Source organism: Narcine bancroftii, chromosome 11 (genome assembly GCF_036971445.1).
Source record: "Narcine bancroftii isolate sNarBan1 chromosome 11, sNarBan1.hap1, whole genome shotgun sequence".
Lineage (NCBI taxonomy): Eukaryota > Metazoa > Chordata > Chondrichthyes > Torpediniformes > Narcinidae > Narcine > Narcine bancroftii.
Window position 1 is genome coordinate 21,734,190 of NC_091479.1, and position 18,728 is coordinate 21,752,917.

The 18,728-nt window shown below is 43.8% G+C and overlaps 1 protein-coding gene across 9 annotated transcripts in view; it reads left to right on the plus strand.

Moving 5' to 3' along the window:
- The window catches only part of herc1 (HECT and RLD domain containing E3 ubiquitin protein ligase family member 1), a 221,413-nt gene that overhangs the window by 116,383 nt on the left and 86,302 nt on the right, over positions 1–18,728 (plus strand). For 5 of the 9 annotated variants that reach the window (XM_069902884.1, XM_069902890.1, XM_069902891.1 and 2 more), the window contains exons 38-44: positions 688–1,484; positions 4,459–4,657; positions 6,438–6,598; positions 10,165–10,281; positions 11,292–11,520; positions 17,296–17,420; positions 18,118–18,338. In XM_069902884.1, coding sequence (XP_069758985.1) covers positions 688–1,484; positions 4,459–4,657; positions 6,438–6,598; positions 10,165–10,281; positions 11,292–11,520; positions 17,296–17,420; positions 18,118–18,338 — 1,849 coding nt within the window. The remainder of the gene's footprint in view (positions 1–687; positions 1,485–4,458; positions 4,658–6,437; positions 6,599–10,164; positions 10,282–11,291; positions 11,521–17,295; positions 17,421–18,117; positions 18,339–18,728) is intronic. The other 4 variants (XM_069902889.1, XM_069902892.1, XM_069902887.1 and 1 more) reach the window with 3 other exon arrangements.

The window sequence follows — 18,728 nt, forward strand, 5'->3', positions numbered from 1 at the left end:
CCCGCCTCTCCCATTAATTCGGGAGGTGCCTGTGCACACCTAATGCCGAAATAATGTTACTTTTCAAGATGGACATTTGATAGTTTCATTCCAAACCTACCACTTCATGTACAGGTGCAGGAAGTTAACAGAGTAGATTTCAAATGGCAAAATGAAAGACTAGATTGATAAAGCTGCTTCCAGATGCTTGGATTAAATGCCACGTTTTTGTTTGCTTGGGTCTAAAACAAACTCTCATTCGGATATTTGCAATACAAAGTGCAATTGTAAAATTGAGGTGGAGTAGAATTGTACAAGATTGCTCGTGTTCCCCTTTTTAATTTGGTAGCGGGGATTGATGATAACTACAAGATAATTGTCCTAATTTTAATTGCTGTATTATTGTAAATTCAACTGTTAATTGTTTCTCGTATTACTGTTGATTCAACGAGCATTTAAATTTGGCATCCCTATTCCATAAATCTCTGCACATTTTTAAAATTATGAACTTGTTCAAAGGAAGCTGTCTGTTTATCTTTGTCTCCTTTCTTCAATAAGTGAATTTAGTGATTTCTTTGCTGCTCTGATTCATAAACCCCCTCGCGCCTTTCTGCATCCATATGCTTCTGTAGCAGCATAGTCTTGTGTACATTCCTCTTGTCTATCCCTCACTTGCTTCTTCCTGTGTCATTCTGGATCTGATTAAAGCTTCCCAACTTCTTGGTCACCCAGTGACACGCCGCTCTACAACTTGGAGCCCTGTGATCCGCTGCCCTTTGACGTGTCGCGATTCCGTGGGTTGACGGCTTCTTTACTGCTGGACCTCGTGTATCTCACCGGCATCCACGAGGAGGGGGCCAAGCAGAGCGCGAGAAGGCACGAGAAAAAGCACCGGCATGAGTCGGAGGATAAGACGGAGACCGAGCAGAAACTTGAGGCGGACACGACTAAAGAAGCCATTGATCAGCGAGCAATAACACAACCATCTGAGGAAACTAAAAGTTTTATGCAATGCGGTGCTTCCAGTTCTCGATCAGAAAATGACATTTCAACTTGCACTATGGACTCTGTACATCTCACTTTAGATTCCCATCAGCACTTCCTCGAGGAAAAACGAAAGCTTCACGAGCACTTGCTCAGGAATCATGACTTGGTTCAGTCAGAGCTCCGAGCGGTTCAGCTGTCTTACCTGTATCTTGGTGCTATGAAGACACTTAGTGCTCTGCTCAGCTACAGCAAGTACGCGGAACTGCTGCTGGTCCCGAAGGTTTTGACCGAAGAGGGCCATAATTCAGACTGTGCCGGCTCGCCGGTTATTCAGGACGATGCGGAAATGAGATCCGCGCTCCAGTTTCTGATGCGTCACATGGTCAGGCGAGCCGTCATGCGCTCGCCAATTAAGAGAGCCTTGGGGTTGTCGGATCTGGAGCGTGCACAGGCCGTGATTTATAAACTGATTGTGAACTCCTTGCTGGACGATCACTGTGGTGGAAAAGCAAAGCAAGGTATGATTATTTTTCACCTTATCCAGCCAGCCTTTGCTGGTCTTAGTTTTGTTCAGTAATGTGCATTATCCTGTTCTAATTACATACTTACTGATAAATGTCTGAGAAAAACGTGTACAGTACCTGCATTCTAATTTGTAGACCTGCCCTCCCTTCCCCCCACCCCCCCCGACACCTATTTTAAAATTAATAGAATTATGATTGCTGGTCCTAAAGTGGTCCCGCACGGAAACTTCAATCATTCAACCTGTCTCATTTCCCAATTGGAGATCCAGTGTTTCCTCTTTCCCCGCCCCCCCCCCCCCCAACTTCATACAGGGCCATCTATGTGTTTTCACATGATCAAAGGAACAGAACCAGGCCATTAGGCCCATCGAGTCTGTTCCGTAAATCTACACCAAGCTACTCTACCCTAGTTCCAATTTCCGGCCTTTTCCCCATATCCTTTGATGCCCTCACTAATGAGATACTTGTCTATTTCTTGTTTAAATCCTCCCAGTGATCTGGCTTCCACTGCTGTATACGGCAGATCCACGACCCTCTGGCTAAAGAAATTCTTCCTAATCTCTGTCTTATATGGATAACCTCCAATTTTCAGACTATGACCCCCTTGTCCTCGATTCACCCACCAAGGGAAACATCTTACCCGCATCCACCCTATCTAAACCTTTCAAAATACGAAAAGCCTCATTGAGATTACCTCTCATTCTCCTAAACTCCAATGAATACAACCCAAGAGCTGCCAGATGCTCCTCCTACGTTAGCCCTTACATTCCGGCAATCATCGTAGTTAATCTCCTCTGCACCCTCTCCAACAACCTCACATCCTTTCTAAGATAGGGGGCCCAAAACTGAACACAGTTCTCCAATGAGGTCTCACCAGTGCCCCATAGAGTCTCATCAACACCTCTTTACTCTTGAACACTATATTCCTCTTGAAATGAATGCCAACATAGCATTAGCTTGCTTCACTACAAATTTCACCTGGTCTTTAACATTTTCCTGGACATACATAAATTTTGCCCCATCTATGCCTTTAGGTCTGTGGTAGCCCCAGAATGTTAAGGAGGTTAAAATCTCCTACTACAGGTACACAATCCTTTATCCGGACATCTAAAATCAGGAAAGCTCCAAAATCTGGCAGGTGGGGGGAGAGATGGCAGCGCGAGTCAGGCGGGCGAGAGACCGGCAGCGCGAGTCGGGCAGGCAAGGGGGAGAGTCCGGCAGCGTGAGTCGGGTGGGCGAGGGGTGGGGGGAGACCGGCAGCGCGAGTCGGGCGGGCGAGGAAGCGAGTCCGGCAGTGTGAGTCAGGCGGACGAGGGGGAAGAGCGATAGCGTGACGGGAAGGGGATGGATACGGGAGCACCCACCCTTTTGGCCTCTAAACAATCCCCCAAGAAGATCCTCTAATTATTGCCTTGATGTTCTCCTTAATCAAAAAAAACCCCTACTTCTATGATGCCTGTAATATCCATACTCCAGAGCAGCCAATCTCCATCTTTTATTTTGGGGCTATGGCTCCCTTAGGACTCCGCTGGAGGTTTATAGGCCCTTTTCCTTGTGAAGCAGTCAAGTGTAGTTGCTTTCTTCCATACTTCTTTCTTAAGCCCCCCCCCCCCCCCCATCATTCCACACCTTGGACCCCCTTATTCAGTCTATCCTTAGCCCTCCTAAGGTGTCCTGTGGCTTCCAAGATACCTCCACAGCATGTTAATATGGACAACAGCATAAAAAGTTGTAGAAGGATCAAGAGGGTGGAAGGAATGCGAAGGAACCTGCTCCATATTCACATTTTGTTACTGGGTGCCCGAGAGAAAAAAATACCCCAGATGTAAATAGCAATGCATGCAGTTTTGAGCACAGATTTTTTTTGAGGATCTAAACCCATGCTGGGGTAAGTATTAAACACAATGTTAGCAAACTGAACTTCAAAGTTCGCATTATGGTACAATAACCATATAACAATTTACAGTACGGAAATAGGCCATATCGGCCCTTCTAGTCCACACTGATTTAGTCCACTAGCCCCACCTACCTCCTCCCTGCCTGTAACCCTCCAACTCCCTCACATCCATGCATTCATCCAACCTCCTCTTAAATGACAAAATTGACCTTGCTGCGACCACCTCTTCCAGAAGGTCATTCCACTCAGCCGCCACTCTCTGAGTTGAGAAGCTTCCTCTTATGTTAGTTTGGCCCCCTAACCCCTCATTCCAATCTCTCCTACTCTCAAGACGAAGAGCCTATTCATATCTACTCTATCTATTCCCCTCAATTTTATATACCTCTCTCAAATCCCCCTTCAACCTTCTACGCTCCAATGAATAAAGCCCCAGTCTACTCAATCTTTCTCCGTATTCTAGATACTGCAATCCAAGCATCATTTTAGTGAATCTTCTCTGCACCCTCTCTACCTTATTGATATCCTTCCTATAATTTGGGGACCAGAACTGCATACAATATTCCAAACCTGGCCTCACCAAAACCTTGAACAAATCAGATGTCACGGTGGATATTGAAACTACATGCAAGAATTTGGGGGGGATTGACAGTTATTCAGGAAATGATTTGCCAAAACGTCTGCTATTTTCAAAATGGATTCCATATTCTTCCTCTCCAGATTTCAACAGTTGTTTAGTCGACTATGTTACACATTTAAAGTTCGAGTTTACTGTCAAGAGTACAGACATGAGATCTCATACAACCCAGAGATTCTATTTCCTGTGGACCAGGCACAATTTCTGCTTGTTGTTAGTGTAAACTGGACTCAAGAAAAATATATGTCTGCAAAAGAATGAAATGTAAACAAACTGTCTGTGCAAATTGAAGCCTAGGTCTTGGAGTTTGCTATGGGGCTGATGGTGTTGAAATCCAGACTGTCGTTACTGCAGGATATGGATATCAAAGCTCATCACAAATAAGACTCATCTGTGTTATTTTCTAATTTATTGCTGTTTTTGTGAACTCCTGCCAGATGTCTCCCAGCAGCCTGAGGAAATGGATATGGCCGTGCAGGCACAAACGCCTGTGACCACCAGCCCTTCTGCTTCCAGTACCACCTCCTTCATGAGCAGTTCTCTTGAAGACACCACTACCGCGACCACCCCTGTCACTGACACAGAGACTGTGCCTGCCTCAGAATCACCAAGCGTAATGCCACTCAGTCTTCTACGGTAAGTACTTTCATATTAGTTTAATGGAATTTTACAGCCCTTTTAACCCAAAATCCTACCTACGCTAACCCTATATTGGGCCTGCATTCTTCTGTTACGTACCCTTTCCAAACAGCTGTTAAACATTGTAATTGTATCTGCCTCGACAACATCTCTGGCAGCTCACCCTCTCTTAGCCCTGAGATCTCCTTTGAATTCCTTCCCTTCACCTTAAATCTATTCTAGATTCAGCTGCCCTGAAGAAAAAAAATAACATTTCATGACTGGCTCAAACCTGAAACCTTGGTTATATAACCTTATCTTTGCTATATAAAGTACGCTGTGTGACCTGCTGAATTCTTCCAGCATTGTTTCTATTACAATCACTGTGTCTCCAGACTTTCTTGTTTCATTCTTCAGAATTTTATGTCCCTAATTGGTCAGGCCTCGGCCTCCTCTGTTCCATTGGAAAAAAAAATTCAAGCCCAACTGATCTATCCTTCTAACTACTGCCCTCCATTCCAGACAGCTTGTTGGTGATTCTTCTGCACTCTATCCCATCCTTGGGTTGTGGCCAGAACTGTAAACAAACCTCCCAAATGCAGTCGAACCAATGTTTCTGTATAGTTGCAACATGATGACCAAACTCTTTCACTCGATGGCTCAGTCTATAAAGCAAGCAGGGTAAATGCCTTCTTCCTTACCCTCTCCTCCTGGATAGTCACTTTCAGTGAGCTATGGACATGCATGCTAAAGTTCTCCCCACGTTCAAACACCCCCTCTCGACCGAGGACCCTCCCCTCCTCTCGTCCAAAGTCTCCCCCCACCCCAACCTCGACCAACGTCCCCCCTCTGTAGGTCCCAAAGTGCATTGCCCCACATTGGATTCAATTCTATCTGCCAATAATCCAGCCAACTCAGAATCAGAATTTATCGTCGTGAACTAGTCATGAAATTTGGTGTTTTGTGGCATCACAATGCAAACATTCATATAATGAACCATCTTACAACCTTATACAAAATAAAAATAATAGTGTATGAAAAGTGAGGCCGTGTCTTTTGTTCATTGATCATTCAGGAACCTGATGGCAGAGGGGAAGAAACCGTCCTTGTGCCTCTGGGTGCTCGTCTTTAGGCTCCTGTACCTTTTTCCCGATGGTAGCTGAGTGAAGAGGGCCTGGCCTGGGCGGTGGGGGTCTTTAGTTTTGTGATTGGTGTCTCAGTTTATCCTCCGACAACTTGCTTTGATATGCATAACTCCACCAATTTTTGTTGCCTGCAAGCTTACCAATGAGACCACCTACATTCTCATCCAGGACACCACTTGTTGCAGACTTCTTGTCAGAAAAGCATCCATCCACTAGTACTCTATCCTCTCACGGAACTAACATTGGATCGAGTTTGCCAACGTGTCTCGGATCCCTTTGTGCCTTAACTTTCTGGGCCACCACCATGCATGTTTGAAACAATTGTTCGTGGAAACAGAAAAATGTTAATAGATTTGGTATTCTTCACTGTTGGCCCTGATTATCTGCTGAACATGTTTATTGGTTCAAAATGTTATGTGATTTTAAATTATAAAATGATATTGAAGAAGGCGACGAGAATTAAAACTGGCCTTTTGTAAAGGAAAGCTTTTGTAATTCATTGTGCAAGTACTGAAATCCTTTGCAGGCATTGCAGTTCTAAACTGGGAGGGGTGCAGTGCAAGACGGTAATATTTTGGGTAATTTCAGTGTTAATGTTGCTTCTCTGGTTCATTTTTATGAAAGAAAATAATCCGCAATAATGTCTCTGCCAGCCAAATGTTTTCCAGTTACCCAACCACCACATTGCTACCCACTCGCCGGGCACAAACTCCACCCGTGTCTTCCTTGCCAACCTCGCCTACGGAAGAGGTGGGTAGACGGCAAAGCCTCACTTCACCTGACTCGCAGCCCACCCGACCAACGAACCGAACAGGTACTGAAATGAATGAGCTAGGCTCGGGTTAGTTCGCTTCCTTTCCTCAGCGGTTTTTCCCCAAATTTTCACCCATAATTTTTTGTTGGCAGGACATCTTCGTATCAAAGTAGTGCTTAGTACAGCAGAAAAAATAGTTAATAACTATTTTAGTTAAGCAACCTGAATCAGATAATGCATGACCTTTTTTTAAAAAAAGCAACATCATTCAGCTTTTGAGTGGAAAGGAGAGAATATATTGATGCAGTTTGTAATAGTTTAGTATTGTATCCATGAGGAACTAGGTTGAAATATTCAAAAACTGTTTCCTATATAGTTGCAAAGGAGAAACTTTTGTTAGGGAGTGTTATGAGCCAAGAGGACCCCAAAACCCAGCAGCAGTAGATATTTACGACAAATAGTTACTTAAACAAAAGTTGCTTTTAATTACCTTTAAACATGAAAACCAAATCACACTTTAACTTAGCACGATTTGACTTACTTCACCTCAATTAGCCCCCTTCTAATTCTAAGTGCACGTGTGTGTGTGTGTGTGTGTAAGTTCAGAAAAGTTCTTTGGTTCACAGTCCAATCTCACTTCTCATTCCTTCAATTTCACTGGTTGCAGGCAATTCTTATACTGTGCACGGAATTTAACATTTATAAAGTTCACTGGGCATTGGTGCTCGAAAGGTAAATGGTTACTGCTCAGGAAGGTTCTTGCCTATTATTAGAGAGAGATTTGTTATTCCAGGACATCCACAACTGATGTACTTCCATCAGCCACTTCAGTGTCTTGCTTACGAAACTTGCTCCCTTCAGGATTCTCCAGATGATAACCTCTTTCTTTCAGGTCACCACAGAGTTCCTTTTTGTTTCCCTTATTACAAGTGAAACATTAGGCAACCAGTCCTCTCCTCTTGCATGAACCACAAGGGCTTTGACCAGGCCGTCTTCCAAATGGGGCTTTCCATAAGCTTGCCAGCTTGTCCTGTTCCAATCCCAGTTGCTTCTGCTGACTATAACACTGTACAAGTGATCTCTCTCTCACTCTCTCTCTCACCCTCCCTCCCTCCCTCCCTCCCTCTCACACTCTCTCTCCCTCCCTCTCTCTCACACACACAGAAAAGCCTGTTTGACACTTTCTGCTTGCAAAACCACATGACCCTTTTACAACAGCTCCGGTCAGAAGCGACTCTGACAAACTCTTTCATCTGTTTCTTTTTGTAAACAACAATCCATTAGTGAAGTCTCTTGAGCACTCTTCAAAGCTCTTGGAAAAGCTGTGAGGCCCCAATATGTCTAGCATGGGGCAGAGCTCCAAAATGTCAAATGATCCATTTTAAAGTGTTTGCATATGACCTATTCTAACAAACCTTTCCCAATTTATCTCCCAAAAACATATCTATATACTCTGTCACAGGATCAAAAAGGAATAATCCTTGCCAGTGGTTGATGTGTGGGAGATTTTTATGGTCATCCCTGAGGGGGAGCAAAGACCCAGCATTCCTGCAGGGTTCAATCACCAGTCTGACTGCCATGAGCTCTGTATGGGCTTTGAACAGCCCGTTAAAGGAGCCTACGGTAGATGGCGGCGCCTATGATCAGCAGCACCCATGAGGGTTGCATACTCCAGGGAAGCGGAGGGTTGCAGACTCCAGGGAAGCGGAGGACTGGTACAGGGCACCAGAAAACAGGGAGACGCCCCTCCCCCCCCCCCCCCATCTGACCCACGGGACAGTGACCACAGTAGTGGACCAGTAGGGGTTCTGTGGGTGAAGGAACCACACAGGTGGTGGGCTGCTGGTGACTCGAGGCAAAGAACCTTGGGAGGCTGCGGGTTGCTGGCGACTATGGTCGAGGGCTTCACACCAGGCTACAGACTGCTGGAGAATGGCTCGAGCCCGGCTGAAAGGGGGGTACCAGAACCGGGATGTGAGAGGGTGCCAAGGACACTGAAGGATTCCTATTTGAATCAGAGGTTCAGATCTGGAGCTCGAATCCACAGACACTCAGTGACTCTGGAAGGAACTCTCTTTTGCTTCTCTTTCTCTGACCATACGAGGCGATTTCTGCTATGGTGAATCTGTCTGCCTTACATCAGGCAAAAACAATTTTGTGTTTTATGGCACTGTTTTATTACATGACAATAAATTGAATCTTGCGTTGCCCAAAACTTTTTCTTTGTCTGTTCATAATCCCTGGCTGCTTTGTACGGAGAGACACTTTTGGTGGTGCTGTGTTATCAAAAAATTAGGGACATTGGGTTACAATGCGCATAAGTTATCATTTTGCCCTAGCAAAAAATCTAGTCAAGCAAGGGGAAAGCATCACTCATGTAAAGTACTATATTAGTTACTCTTCCGGAGAAGATTGTTCTTTCTTCTCCATGTGTCGAGCTCAAGGATTGCATATTCTCTTCGGTCCAAATTTGTGATCGTTTTCCTGTACTCAACAAAATAACTTAAATTTACATTGATTTACAACTCAGTAGAAACAGATTCCAGCCATTGAAACTCGTGCTGCCAAAATGATCCTCGGGGTTGATTTTTATTTTATTTGTGAATATGTTTCAATCTTTTTATTTTTTATGCTACTGTAGAAATTCATGGGTGGCACGGTTCGCGAAGTGGTTAACGCACGCTATTACAGAGTCAGAACCTGGGTTTGCATCAGGTTCTATCTGTATAAGGAGACTCACTCCATGTCTGCGTGGGTTTCCTCCCACCCTTCAAAAGACGTATGGGGGTCATAGATTAATGGGTCTTTGGGTGGCACGGAATAGCCTGTGTGTCTAAATTTAAACATTTGTTCTTGTGATTAAAGTAAATACGCGCATTATTTGAAAGCTTAAAATATTTTAATTGATAAATCAGTTGAATAGAATTTTAAAAGCCTCCATGCTACTAATTTAACCATTAATTATTGAATTTATACTTCTATTTATTGAGGTTTATTGAACTTGAAACATTTGATTTCTATCCAATATCAGTTTTGCATGAGAGAGTGAAATTTAACAAGATTTTGTTTTATTGCTGTACTCTTGTATTAATTCAGCTAATAAAGACTGGGTTTCATCAAGAAGTTAATAGAAATTGTCGAGCTTTAAAGCTGAATAAGCTCTCAACGTTATGGCTGGTTAGCATGTGATTGCATCGTCTGTAACTCTCTGCTGACTGGAATCCCCTCGTAGATTGTATTCTCCATTCAACTGAACTTAAAGTATTGAGTTACTTAAGTCCCCATGTCAATTATGCTCTACTGTTTGATTATTTTTAGCAAACCATTTCTGTGACTGTAGTTCGAAAAAAGAACTACCAAATTGATTTCAATGGTGAACGTGGAGAGGGAAAACAGAAAAATGAGTGAAATTGGACTTTTACCCCATTTTGAAGAGAATGCATTTTATCAATTCTCCTTGCATCTGATAATCTGGCTTCAAATATCAAGAGCTGTGATATTGGAGCCAAAGGTGTTAAAGCAATTTACAATCCTCAAGCCTGACAACTCTGTATACAAACTACTTTAGAAACTGATGGTATAATTGCAAAGTCTCACCAGCTAATTAAAGTCTATTTATTTCATAGCTTCATCTGATCCTAGCAGCAGACTCTCAACTTCACCACCACCACCTCCCATAGCTGTTCCTCTTTTGGACATGGGATTTTCACTCAGGCAGATTACAAAAGCCATGGAAGCTACAGGTAAATTTATATTGACTGGCTTGTTCTTTGATAGTCCATGCCCTGGGTAGGAAAAGTATCTCCAAACGGGTGGCATGGTTAGTGCAAGCGACCCAAGTTCGAATGGGTTTCGAATGTAAGAAGTTTGTACGTTCTCTTTGTTATATAATGTATACGACAGGTAGACCCTGACTTACAATGGGTTCGGTTCCAGGACTTCCATTGCAAGTAGAAATGATCTTAAGTCGGGGTCGACCTGTACAGGTAGCAGTATGCCTTGTCCCTGCCAGGAGGTGGACGCCCCCTCTCCTGCCGGGAGCCTACGGTGGCCCCGGGTAACTAGGTGCAGCGGCATCTCCTCACAACCTCTGTTGTGATTCGGAACGCGTACGCGGATTGCCATTGCTCTTTCTCACTCTTCGATCTCTCTCCCCCAAATCACCTTTTTTTTTAAAAAAAATGAAAGCGTTGGGTCCATCAAAGCATCACTATAACAGGAACGCTGAAATGATGGCGGTGGGACAGCGATCTGCGTGCGCTGATTGGGCGGAAGCAACCACGTGGATACAGTTCGAACCCGACTTTATTTTATTCAAAATGGCTTCTGAAATATCGTAACCTCGAAATATCATAAAGTCGGAACATTGCAAGTCGTGGTCTATCTGTATTTGACCTGATGAGTTTCTTCAGAATTTGTTTTCACTCTGATTACAGCATGCCTCGTTGCAGGTGAAACCACTGAATAAGATGTTAATTGCATTGACAGTACAGTGTGCGACTGAAAATAGTATATTTGACACTTTAATGATCCACATTCAATGGGGCTGGGATCCTGTGCTGAGGGCCTCATGCTCAACTTGCTATGATACACGTACTACTGTGAATATCACTCCAGATTACCTTTTGAGTTTAAACCCAATCGATAAATTTACTTTAAATAAGGGATGTGGAACAACAAGAGTTTCGATTTTGCACTGAGGGTAAAGGTTACCCAAATTGTAAACTGATTTGTATTTGTGTAACCGTATAAGGTGCTAGAGGAGAAGCAGATGCCCAGAACATCACTGTGTTGGCCTTGTGGATGCTGGAGCACCCAGGGACAGAAGAGGATGATGAGCTGCAGGCTGCCGTCCCTTCAGATTCATGCTACGGGGCAATCGCTTCAGGCACTACTGACAAGTCCAGAGACCAAGGTTATGTGCAAGCACCGGATATACCTGTTGCTGATGCCACCGATGTGGAAGAAGGCTTCAGTGAGGGGTCAGTTGGCGACTGTTATTTTTCGCTTTTGATTCTTCCATTTGGAGACCTTGTAGTTTAATCTGCCGCAGAAAACTAACTCCTGGGTGGGGGGGGTGATGAGATGGATTTGTGGAGAGAGAGGAATTTTTGATTTTGGGTCATGACTCTTCAACAGGCTCTCAGCCCAAAATATCAATGTCCTTTCCCTCCACAGATACTGATCGGCTCACTGAACTCCTCCGGCTCTGGGATTATTTTTTATTGCTCTATTTCACTGCACCTGCAGTCTCTTGTGTGTCCATTATACTTTAATCTTGCTGTTCACTGGAAATGTATTGCAGTTTAAATGCCCAAAATGAATTGATTTAGAGTCAAAAATATTGTTTCAAACTATCTCGATTCCATTTGCCTCATTTCATAAGGTTAGAGGAAGGAAAAGGACCATCACCTGCCCGAGGAGGAGTGTCGGTCAGTGAGACCTTTCCAAATTGTTATTTGCCTTTGATTTGTACAACATTTTTACTTTAATGCTGTTTCCTGAGTTTCTTTGATCTTGGGAAGTCACAAAGGGTTAGGGTTTGTCATTGCCATAGAATTGTTTCACTTAGAAGTAGGCCCTTCATCCCATCAGAGTCATGCTGACCTCTATGGTAATCGCACTGTGATCCATCTTTCTACGATTTGCCCATTTAAGTTCCTCTCTCAATGCCCCTTACCTGTACTTGTGGTATTTATTCGTCCACCTCCTCTCTCAACAAGTTCCAGGTAGCAACTACTCTGTTTTTAAAAAGAAAGATCTGCTCAAATCCCCCTTTAATACTCATTCCTCTCACCTTGTATACCTGTCAGCCTCCTTTTCTCTCAAGGAAACAAGCGCTCCCGATCCAATATTTCACCATAACTAAAGCCCTCAATCTGAGCAACAACCTGGAGAATGGCATGCCACTTGTCTCTTTCACTGCTCTATCTACCCACATTATCACTTTCTGGCAACTATAGACTGAACCTCAAGATCCCTCTCTTCAACAGCAATTTGGCCTCTTAAAATGCATCACCTTGCACTTGTTGAGATTAATTTCCATCTGCAAATTTCCATTTCCATCTGGTTTATCGCTGTAGACAACCTTCCACTCTATCCACAACACCACCAATTTTAGCGTCATCTTCAAACTTGCTAATCCTGCCTTCTACGTTCACAACCATCTTGTTGATTTATATCACCAACTGTGATCCCTGTGGGACATCACTGATCGTAGACTTCCAATAAGAAACCATCGTTCCATCATGACTTTCTGCCTCCTATCACCAAGCCAATTTTGGATCCAATTGGTGCTGTGCCTGATCAATCTGGACCAGCCTCCTAAGCTTCCATTCAAGTGTGTTGTTGATGAAGTACTTGTTCGCATTTTCTCGGTTTCTCCACAGGACCTCCAATGAGGAATTGCCCTCATTCTAATTTGCCTCCACATCCAGCACATCATCCTATGTCTTAAAGATTATGTAACCCAGTGGTTTTCAAACTGCCCCCTAAATTCACATTCCCCCCCTCCCCCCCCTTAAGCAATCTCTATGCCATAAATGCTCTGTGATTAGAAAGGGATTGCATAAGGTGGTATGTGAGTGGGAATCACATATGAGAATCACTGCTCTAGCCCCAATTGATACTGAAATATTTTGCTTGAGAAAAATTGTCATTGGCCCATTTCCTTTGGAGTTATGAAACCCTGCACATAACGAGTCAATGAGGTACAATTAAAACAGTGGTTTTCGAGCTTTTTCTTTCCACTCTTATACCACGTTAAGCAGCCCCTTACTAATCACAGAGCACATAGCGTAGGGATTGCTTAAGATGGATTGTGACTTAAGGGGAGCAATTTGAAAACCACTAGACCATGTCTGCCATTGTGCCTTCGTCAATCTTTTTAGTTGCCTTCTCAAAAACAACATTCAAATTGGTCAGATAGGCTATTCCCTGCACAAAGCTATAATGACAATTGTTAATCAGCACCTGCCTCTCCATATGTAATCCTTAAGGCAGCGGTTCTCAACCTTTTTATTCTTTATACCTTTAAGTAATCCCTTAGCCACAGAGCACCTTACGGTGAGTGGAAACAAAAAAGTTGAGAACCACTGCCTTGAGGGGTTTCTCCAATAATTTCCTTACCATTAACATAAAATCATGAGCCCTCTGTTAGCTTGGCTTATCCCTGGTGTTTTATTTAAATAAAGGAACTCGTTGCACCTTACCTGTGGCTAACCAAGATGCAAAAATCTCCATCTGGTCACCAGTTATCTCTTCCCTTGCAGCCCACAGCAACTTGAACAGTTCTCAGTTAGCCTTGGGCATTTGAAAACCTTTATATATCCCATATACATTATTCTTCTTCCTTGATACTGACCTCCTTCAGGTTGTCCACATGCCTCCTCCCTGAATTGTCACCGCTTCAAGTTGAGGCCCTGCATCAGGACTGAGTGCAGAGGGAAGATGACTCAAATGGGCTCAGATGGGTCAATAAGTGGCAGTTGGACCGAAGAGGGTGAAAGATGACGGGCAGGTGGATCCAGGTTTTGGAAAGGATGAGATGTCAGATAAAGTCAGGGAGGTTAGAGGTGGAGGACACACTGCTGGAGAGGGAAGTGGGTACTGGAATCTGGTTAAGGTGGTAATGGGAGACATTGACAGATGGAAGCAGATGGGTGTGAGGTTTTGGTATGGAATGGGGGTGAGGTTGAGGAGTTGAAAATGGGTGATGGGGTCTTGGGGGAAGTTATGGGAAAGGGGATAAATAGGTAAAGAGCAGAGGAGAGACAGGAACACGTGAGGTACCTGAAATTGGGAAATTTAAAGTTTGTAATATTAGTTTGTAATTTATTTCTGAAGAATATGTGGGGCCTCATCCTATCAGGGGAGAAGGCTGAGGAGGGACTGGTTGGTGTGAGAATAGGAATAAGAGCGGAAAGAGCATGCAAGCAGGAGGTGAGGAAGGCCATTGTGAACAGAGTGGAGGCAGTTTGCAAATCAAACGCCGAGATGAGTGAACTAGGGAATTCACAGTCTCGCCAAAGAGCCATATTGGGAGCAATCCGCGAGGTCGGAGGCGGTGCACGTGAATCTTGGTCTCCCCAGAAAGGCTGTTAATGTCCCTGGATGGCAGAGAAGGAAGAGATGTGAGGAAAAGTGATGCACCTCCTGCAGTTGTAGGGATAGGTGGCAGTGATCAGAGAGGGGTGGCTGGGCAGCTACCAGTGGATGTGGGAGTCACGGAGGGAGTTGCTTGCAGAAGGTAGAAGGCAGTGGAATATCTGGATAGTGGTGGGATCCTGTTGCAATGACAGGATGATGTGCTGGATGTGGAGGCAAATTAGAGTGAGGGCAATTCCTCATTGGAGGTCCTGTGGGTGAAAGGAGAAACCGAGGAACACACTTGAACGGAAGCTGTCTTTCCTGAAAAAAGTTTTGGATGTCTGAATGTCTTGCAATGGAAGGCCTCATCTTGAGAGTGAAGACAGAAACTGGGAGAAAGGAATGGATTCCGGTGGAAAGAGATTTAGTCAGTGGGTTTAGAGTATATGTCAATGGGTAATTGGAGAGGAATTTGATTGAATCTTTGTTGCAGAAAGAAGCAAAGGTCTTTAACACATTCCTGATTGGACGATAGCCGAGTATAAAGACCAGACATCCACAGTGAATATGGGGCCCTAGGGGGCCAAGGAATTAAAGCCCTCAAAATGGCGAAACGAATGCGAGGTGTGCCAGGTGGTTGAGAAGGAAAGAGAGGGGAGAGTATGAATTGAGTCAAGGTATGAGATCATTTCAGTTGGTGTAAGAAGGCAGAAACAGTGGGAGTCCTGTTTGTGGATCTTGGGTAACAGAAGCGGGAAGTGCAGTCCACGGTTGTGCTGGAGAAACTCAGTAGGTCACGCAGAATCCACAGGAAGTGAAAAGCTAACCAATTTTACGGGAGCCACGAGATCTGCAGATACTCTTGTTTAACTAGTACCAGGAAGTGCAAGGTTGGAGGCTGTTGTGGAGAGAGCTCCTGGTGTACATTGTGGAAGACATTGGCCTGGTGTTTGATGATGTGGTCACTGTTCAAAGTGTTCGAGAGCTGCTGTCTGGCCTCTGCAAGGTTGCTATCAGTCTGCAAGACTACCAGGGCACAATCCTTGTCTATGTATTTGACTGGGTTGGTATTGATGTGGAGCTCTGAGCATTTAGGTGGATGTAGTTGGAGTGGGTGAGGGATATCAAACAATTCTACGACTGATTCCACCTGCATTGAATTCGTCCATCGTTATTGAATGAAGATCTACCGGGACCAAGGCCTGAAGACGGCACACAAAATCAGTGAACCGGTGCGGACTTGAAAGGCCAACATGGCCTGTTTCTGCTCCGTAAATGGTTATATGGTTATATGGTTATGGTTAAGTGGAGAGATCGATGTCTCAACAGCAGTCGGGGGGTGGGGGTGAGGGTGTTGAAAGCCCAGAGGATGTATGCGGGAGATGACTGAAAAAGAACTCAATGTTATGATAAGCTGAGAGCTCTGAGATCAGGGTGAGACGACTTCATTAGAGAAGGGCAGGGTGTTAGTGAAGAAATGGTTGGGTTTAGAGTTGCAGTAGGTTTGAGATAATGGGAGAGGGGGCTTAGTAAGAGGGGATTTCAGGAAACAGAAGGAGGAAGGGTTAATGTCTGCTGACTCCCAGAGAATCCCATTGCCCCATGGTTAGTGGTGATATTTACTCTTTCACACACCCTTCATCAGGCCACACTGAGTTTTCTATTGGCTCATCTATATTTGGGATGATTTGCAACAGTGCATCATTGGGACTTGGGAGGAAACAAGAGAAATGCTTGCAGTCCTCTGACGAGCTCAACAGAGCAGCGAAGATGAGAAACTAACCGCTTTATTATTTGTTAAGACACTGTGTTCAGCCCTCTGAGGTGTTACCTGATTGTTTTATACACTTGCAACTTTCATGGCCTGTCCTGAATCTTTGTCATTGCATCTGAATTTGGTGGAGTAGTCCACTAATGGGCAGAGATGTTCTTTGAATGAAATATTTATTCCCTTTTTACATTTGGATTCTGATGCATAGGCAGTCAGTCCTTGGTTGACTTGTTTTTTTTTGTCTCTTAATTATGCAGCTATGGACCCTGGGTGCTGAAGACCATACTTTCCCAAGATCTTTTAATTCATGCTTGACCGAGTAACAAATTGTTCTCGACTTTCTACTCAGACTGAGAAGGTCATAAAATGTTATCAACTCTTGCCCAGGCTAACAGTCAACTGCTTGCAATCACCTACATAAGCTGACAAACTATGTTGCTATCAGTCCCTGCTAAAACTAAAGAAAACCAGCTTTACCCAAACTTCCTTGAAGCTGCTAAACTTCTCCTCCTCCAAACCTAGCTTAAAACAACTTAACAGCTTCTCCACTACTCTGCTAGCTGGAGTACATGGCCCACAGTAAAACTGTGTTAACCACACAGCTAAGTGTATTTGGGTTTTTTTTTTGCACCATTATTCATATTTCTTTCAAAGTAATGTTTCCTGATCTAACATAACTGGAATGAGAGTTAAGAGAATGATGACACATTATTCCATAAACTTTTTACAATTTTTCTCTATTTAATATCATTTTTATACGAGCAATATTTCGGTTTTTTTCCCCCCTCTAGAATCCTTAAGTATATTACATTGATATTTAGCTTAGCTTTACAATTAATGTTTTTCGGTTGAAACCTGGTCTTTTCTGTTCCATATTGTAATAAAATTGTTTTTGCAGCCCTGATGGATTGGAGCAAGAGGAGAATGGATCGTCTGCCGGCATCCCTTCTTCCAGAAGCCGCTCAACTGTCACTCGGAGGCAAAAATTTGAGTTGGCAGCTCGAACGCTGTTAGCACGTGCAGGTGATTCAAACATTCTATGGCTTCACTTACAGAACAGATGAATGTTTTAATTTTGAGGGCCTTTTGCCCAATTAAAAATCAGAGATATGAAGGCAGGAGAGGACTGTAATTAACCATTAACCTTGACCCAGTCGTGGTTGGCAAATTTGAAAGTCAGTGTATGTTTTTGCGCCACTTCATTAATTTTTGCAAAAGGAACATGGAACACTACAGCACCGAAACAGGCTTTTGACCCATCGAGTCTCGACTGACTAACCCCATTAATCTGCTCCCTGGCCATAGCCCTCCGTACCACTCCCATCCACGTACCAGTCCAAATTTTTCTTAAAAGTCTGAATTGAGCCTGTGTTCAAAGTTCAGAGTTCATGGATGACATTACGTACAACCCTGAGATTCTTTTTACTGAGGGCCAGGCAGAATTTCTACTTATTGGTAGTGCAAAAAGAAAACTGAACTCAAATAGAGAAATGTAAATAACTTAAAAAAAGTAAACGAACTGCGGATAAAGAAAATAAATATTCCGTAATAAATAATTGAGCAAAGTCAGATTCCTTAAATGAGATTCACCACTTCAGCTGGCAGCAAATTTCACACTTCACAATGTACACTGCAAAAAATGAATATGCAACATATTTAGCAGTTTTGGTTTGAAAAATGTGTTTAATAATTTGATAAAGCATGTGTTTTAAAATTGCAGCAGGTCTGTACCGCTCAGTTCAGGCACATCGCCACCAGAGCCGGCGAGAAGGCACATCTGTACCGCAAGACCCAGGTGCCCTTTATGACTTCAGCCTTGACGAGGAGCTGGAAATTGACCTGGATGATGAAGCAATGGAAGCTATGTTTGGTCAGGACTTTGCGACTGATAGTGATATATTGGGAATGTGGATTCCAGAGGTATTGGACTGGCCAACATGGGTGTGTGGCTGCAGCTTCTGCTGCTTTCGCTTTCTCACTTTAAGCCTCTACCGCACTATTGCTTGTGTTAAGTGTGTTTATTTGTCGAGAGAAGGGTACTTCTGCAAGCAGTTTAACAGGTTAGCTCTAACGTACTTTCAGATGGGCAGCACAGTTAGCGCAACGCTGTTACAGGGCCAGTGACCTGTGTTCAAGTCTGGTGCTGAGTGTAAAGAGTTTGTATGTTCTCCCCATGTCTGTGTGGATTTCCTCCGGGTGCTTTCCACCCTTCAAAAACATATGGTCTTTGTTAGGTTCATTTAAGTATTTGGAAGGCACAGGCTCATGGGCCAGAGGGGCTAAATTATGTCTAGATGTAAAGGAGAAGAGCAGAATCTACAGAGAACAAAA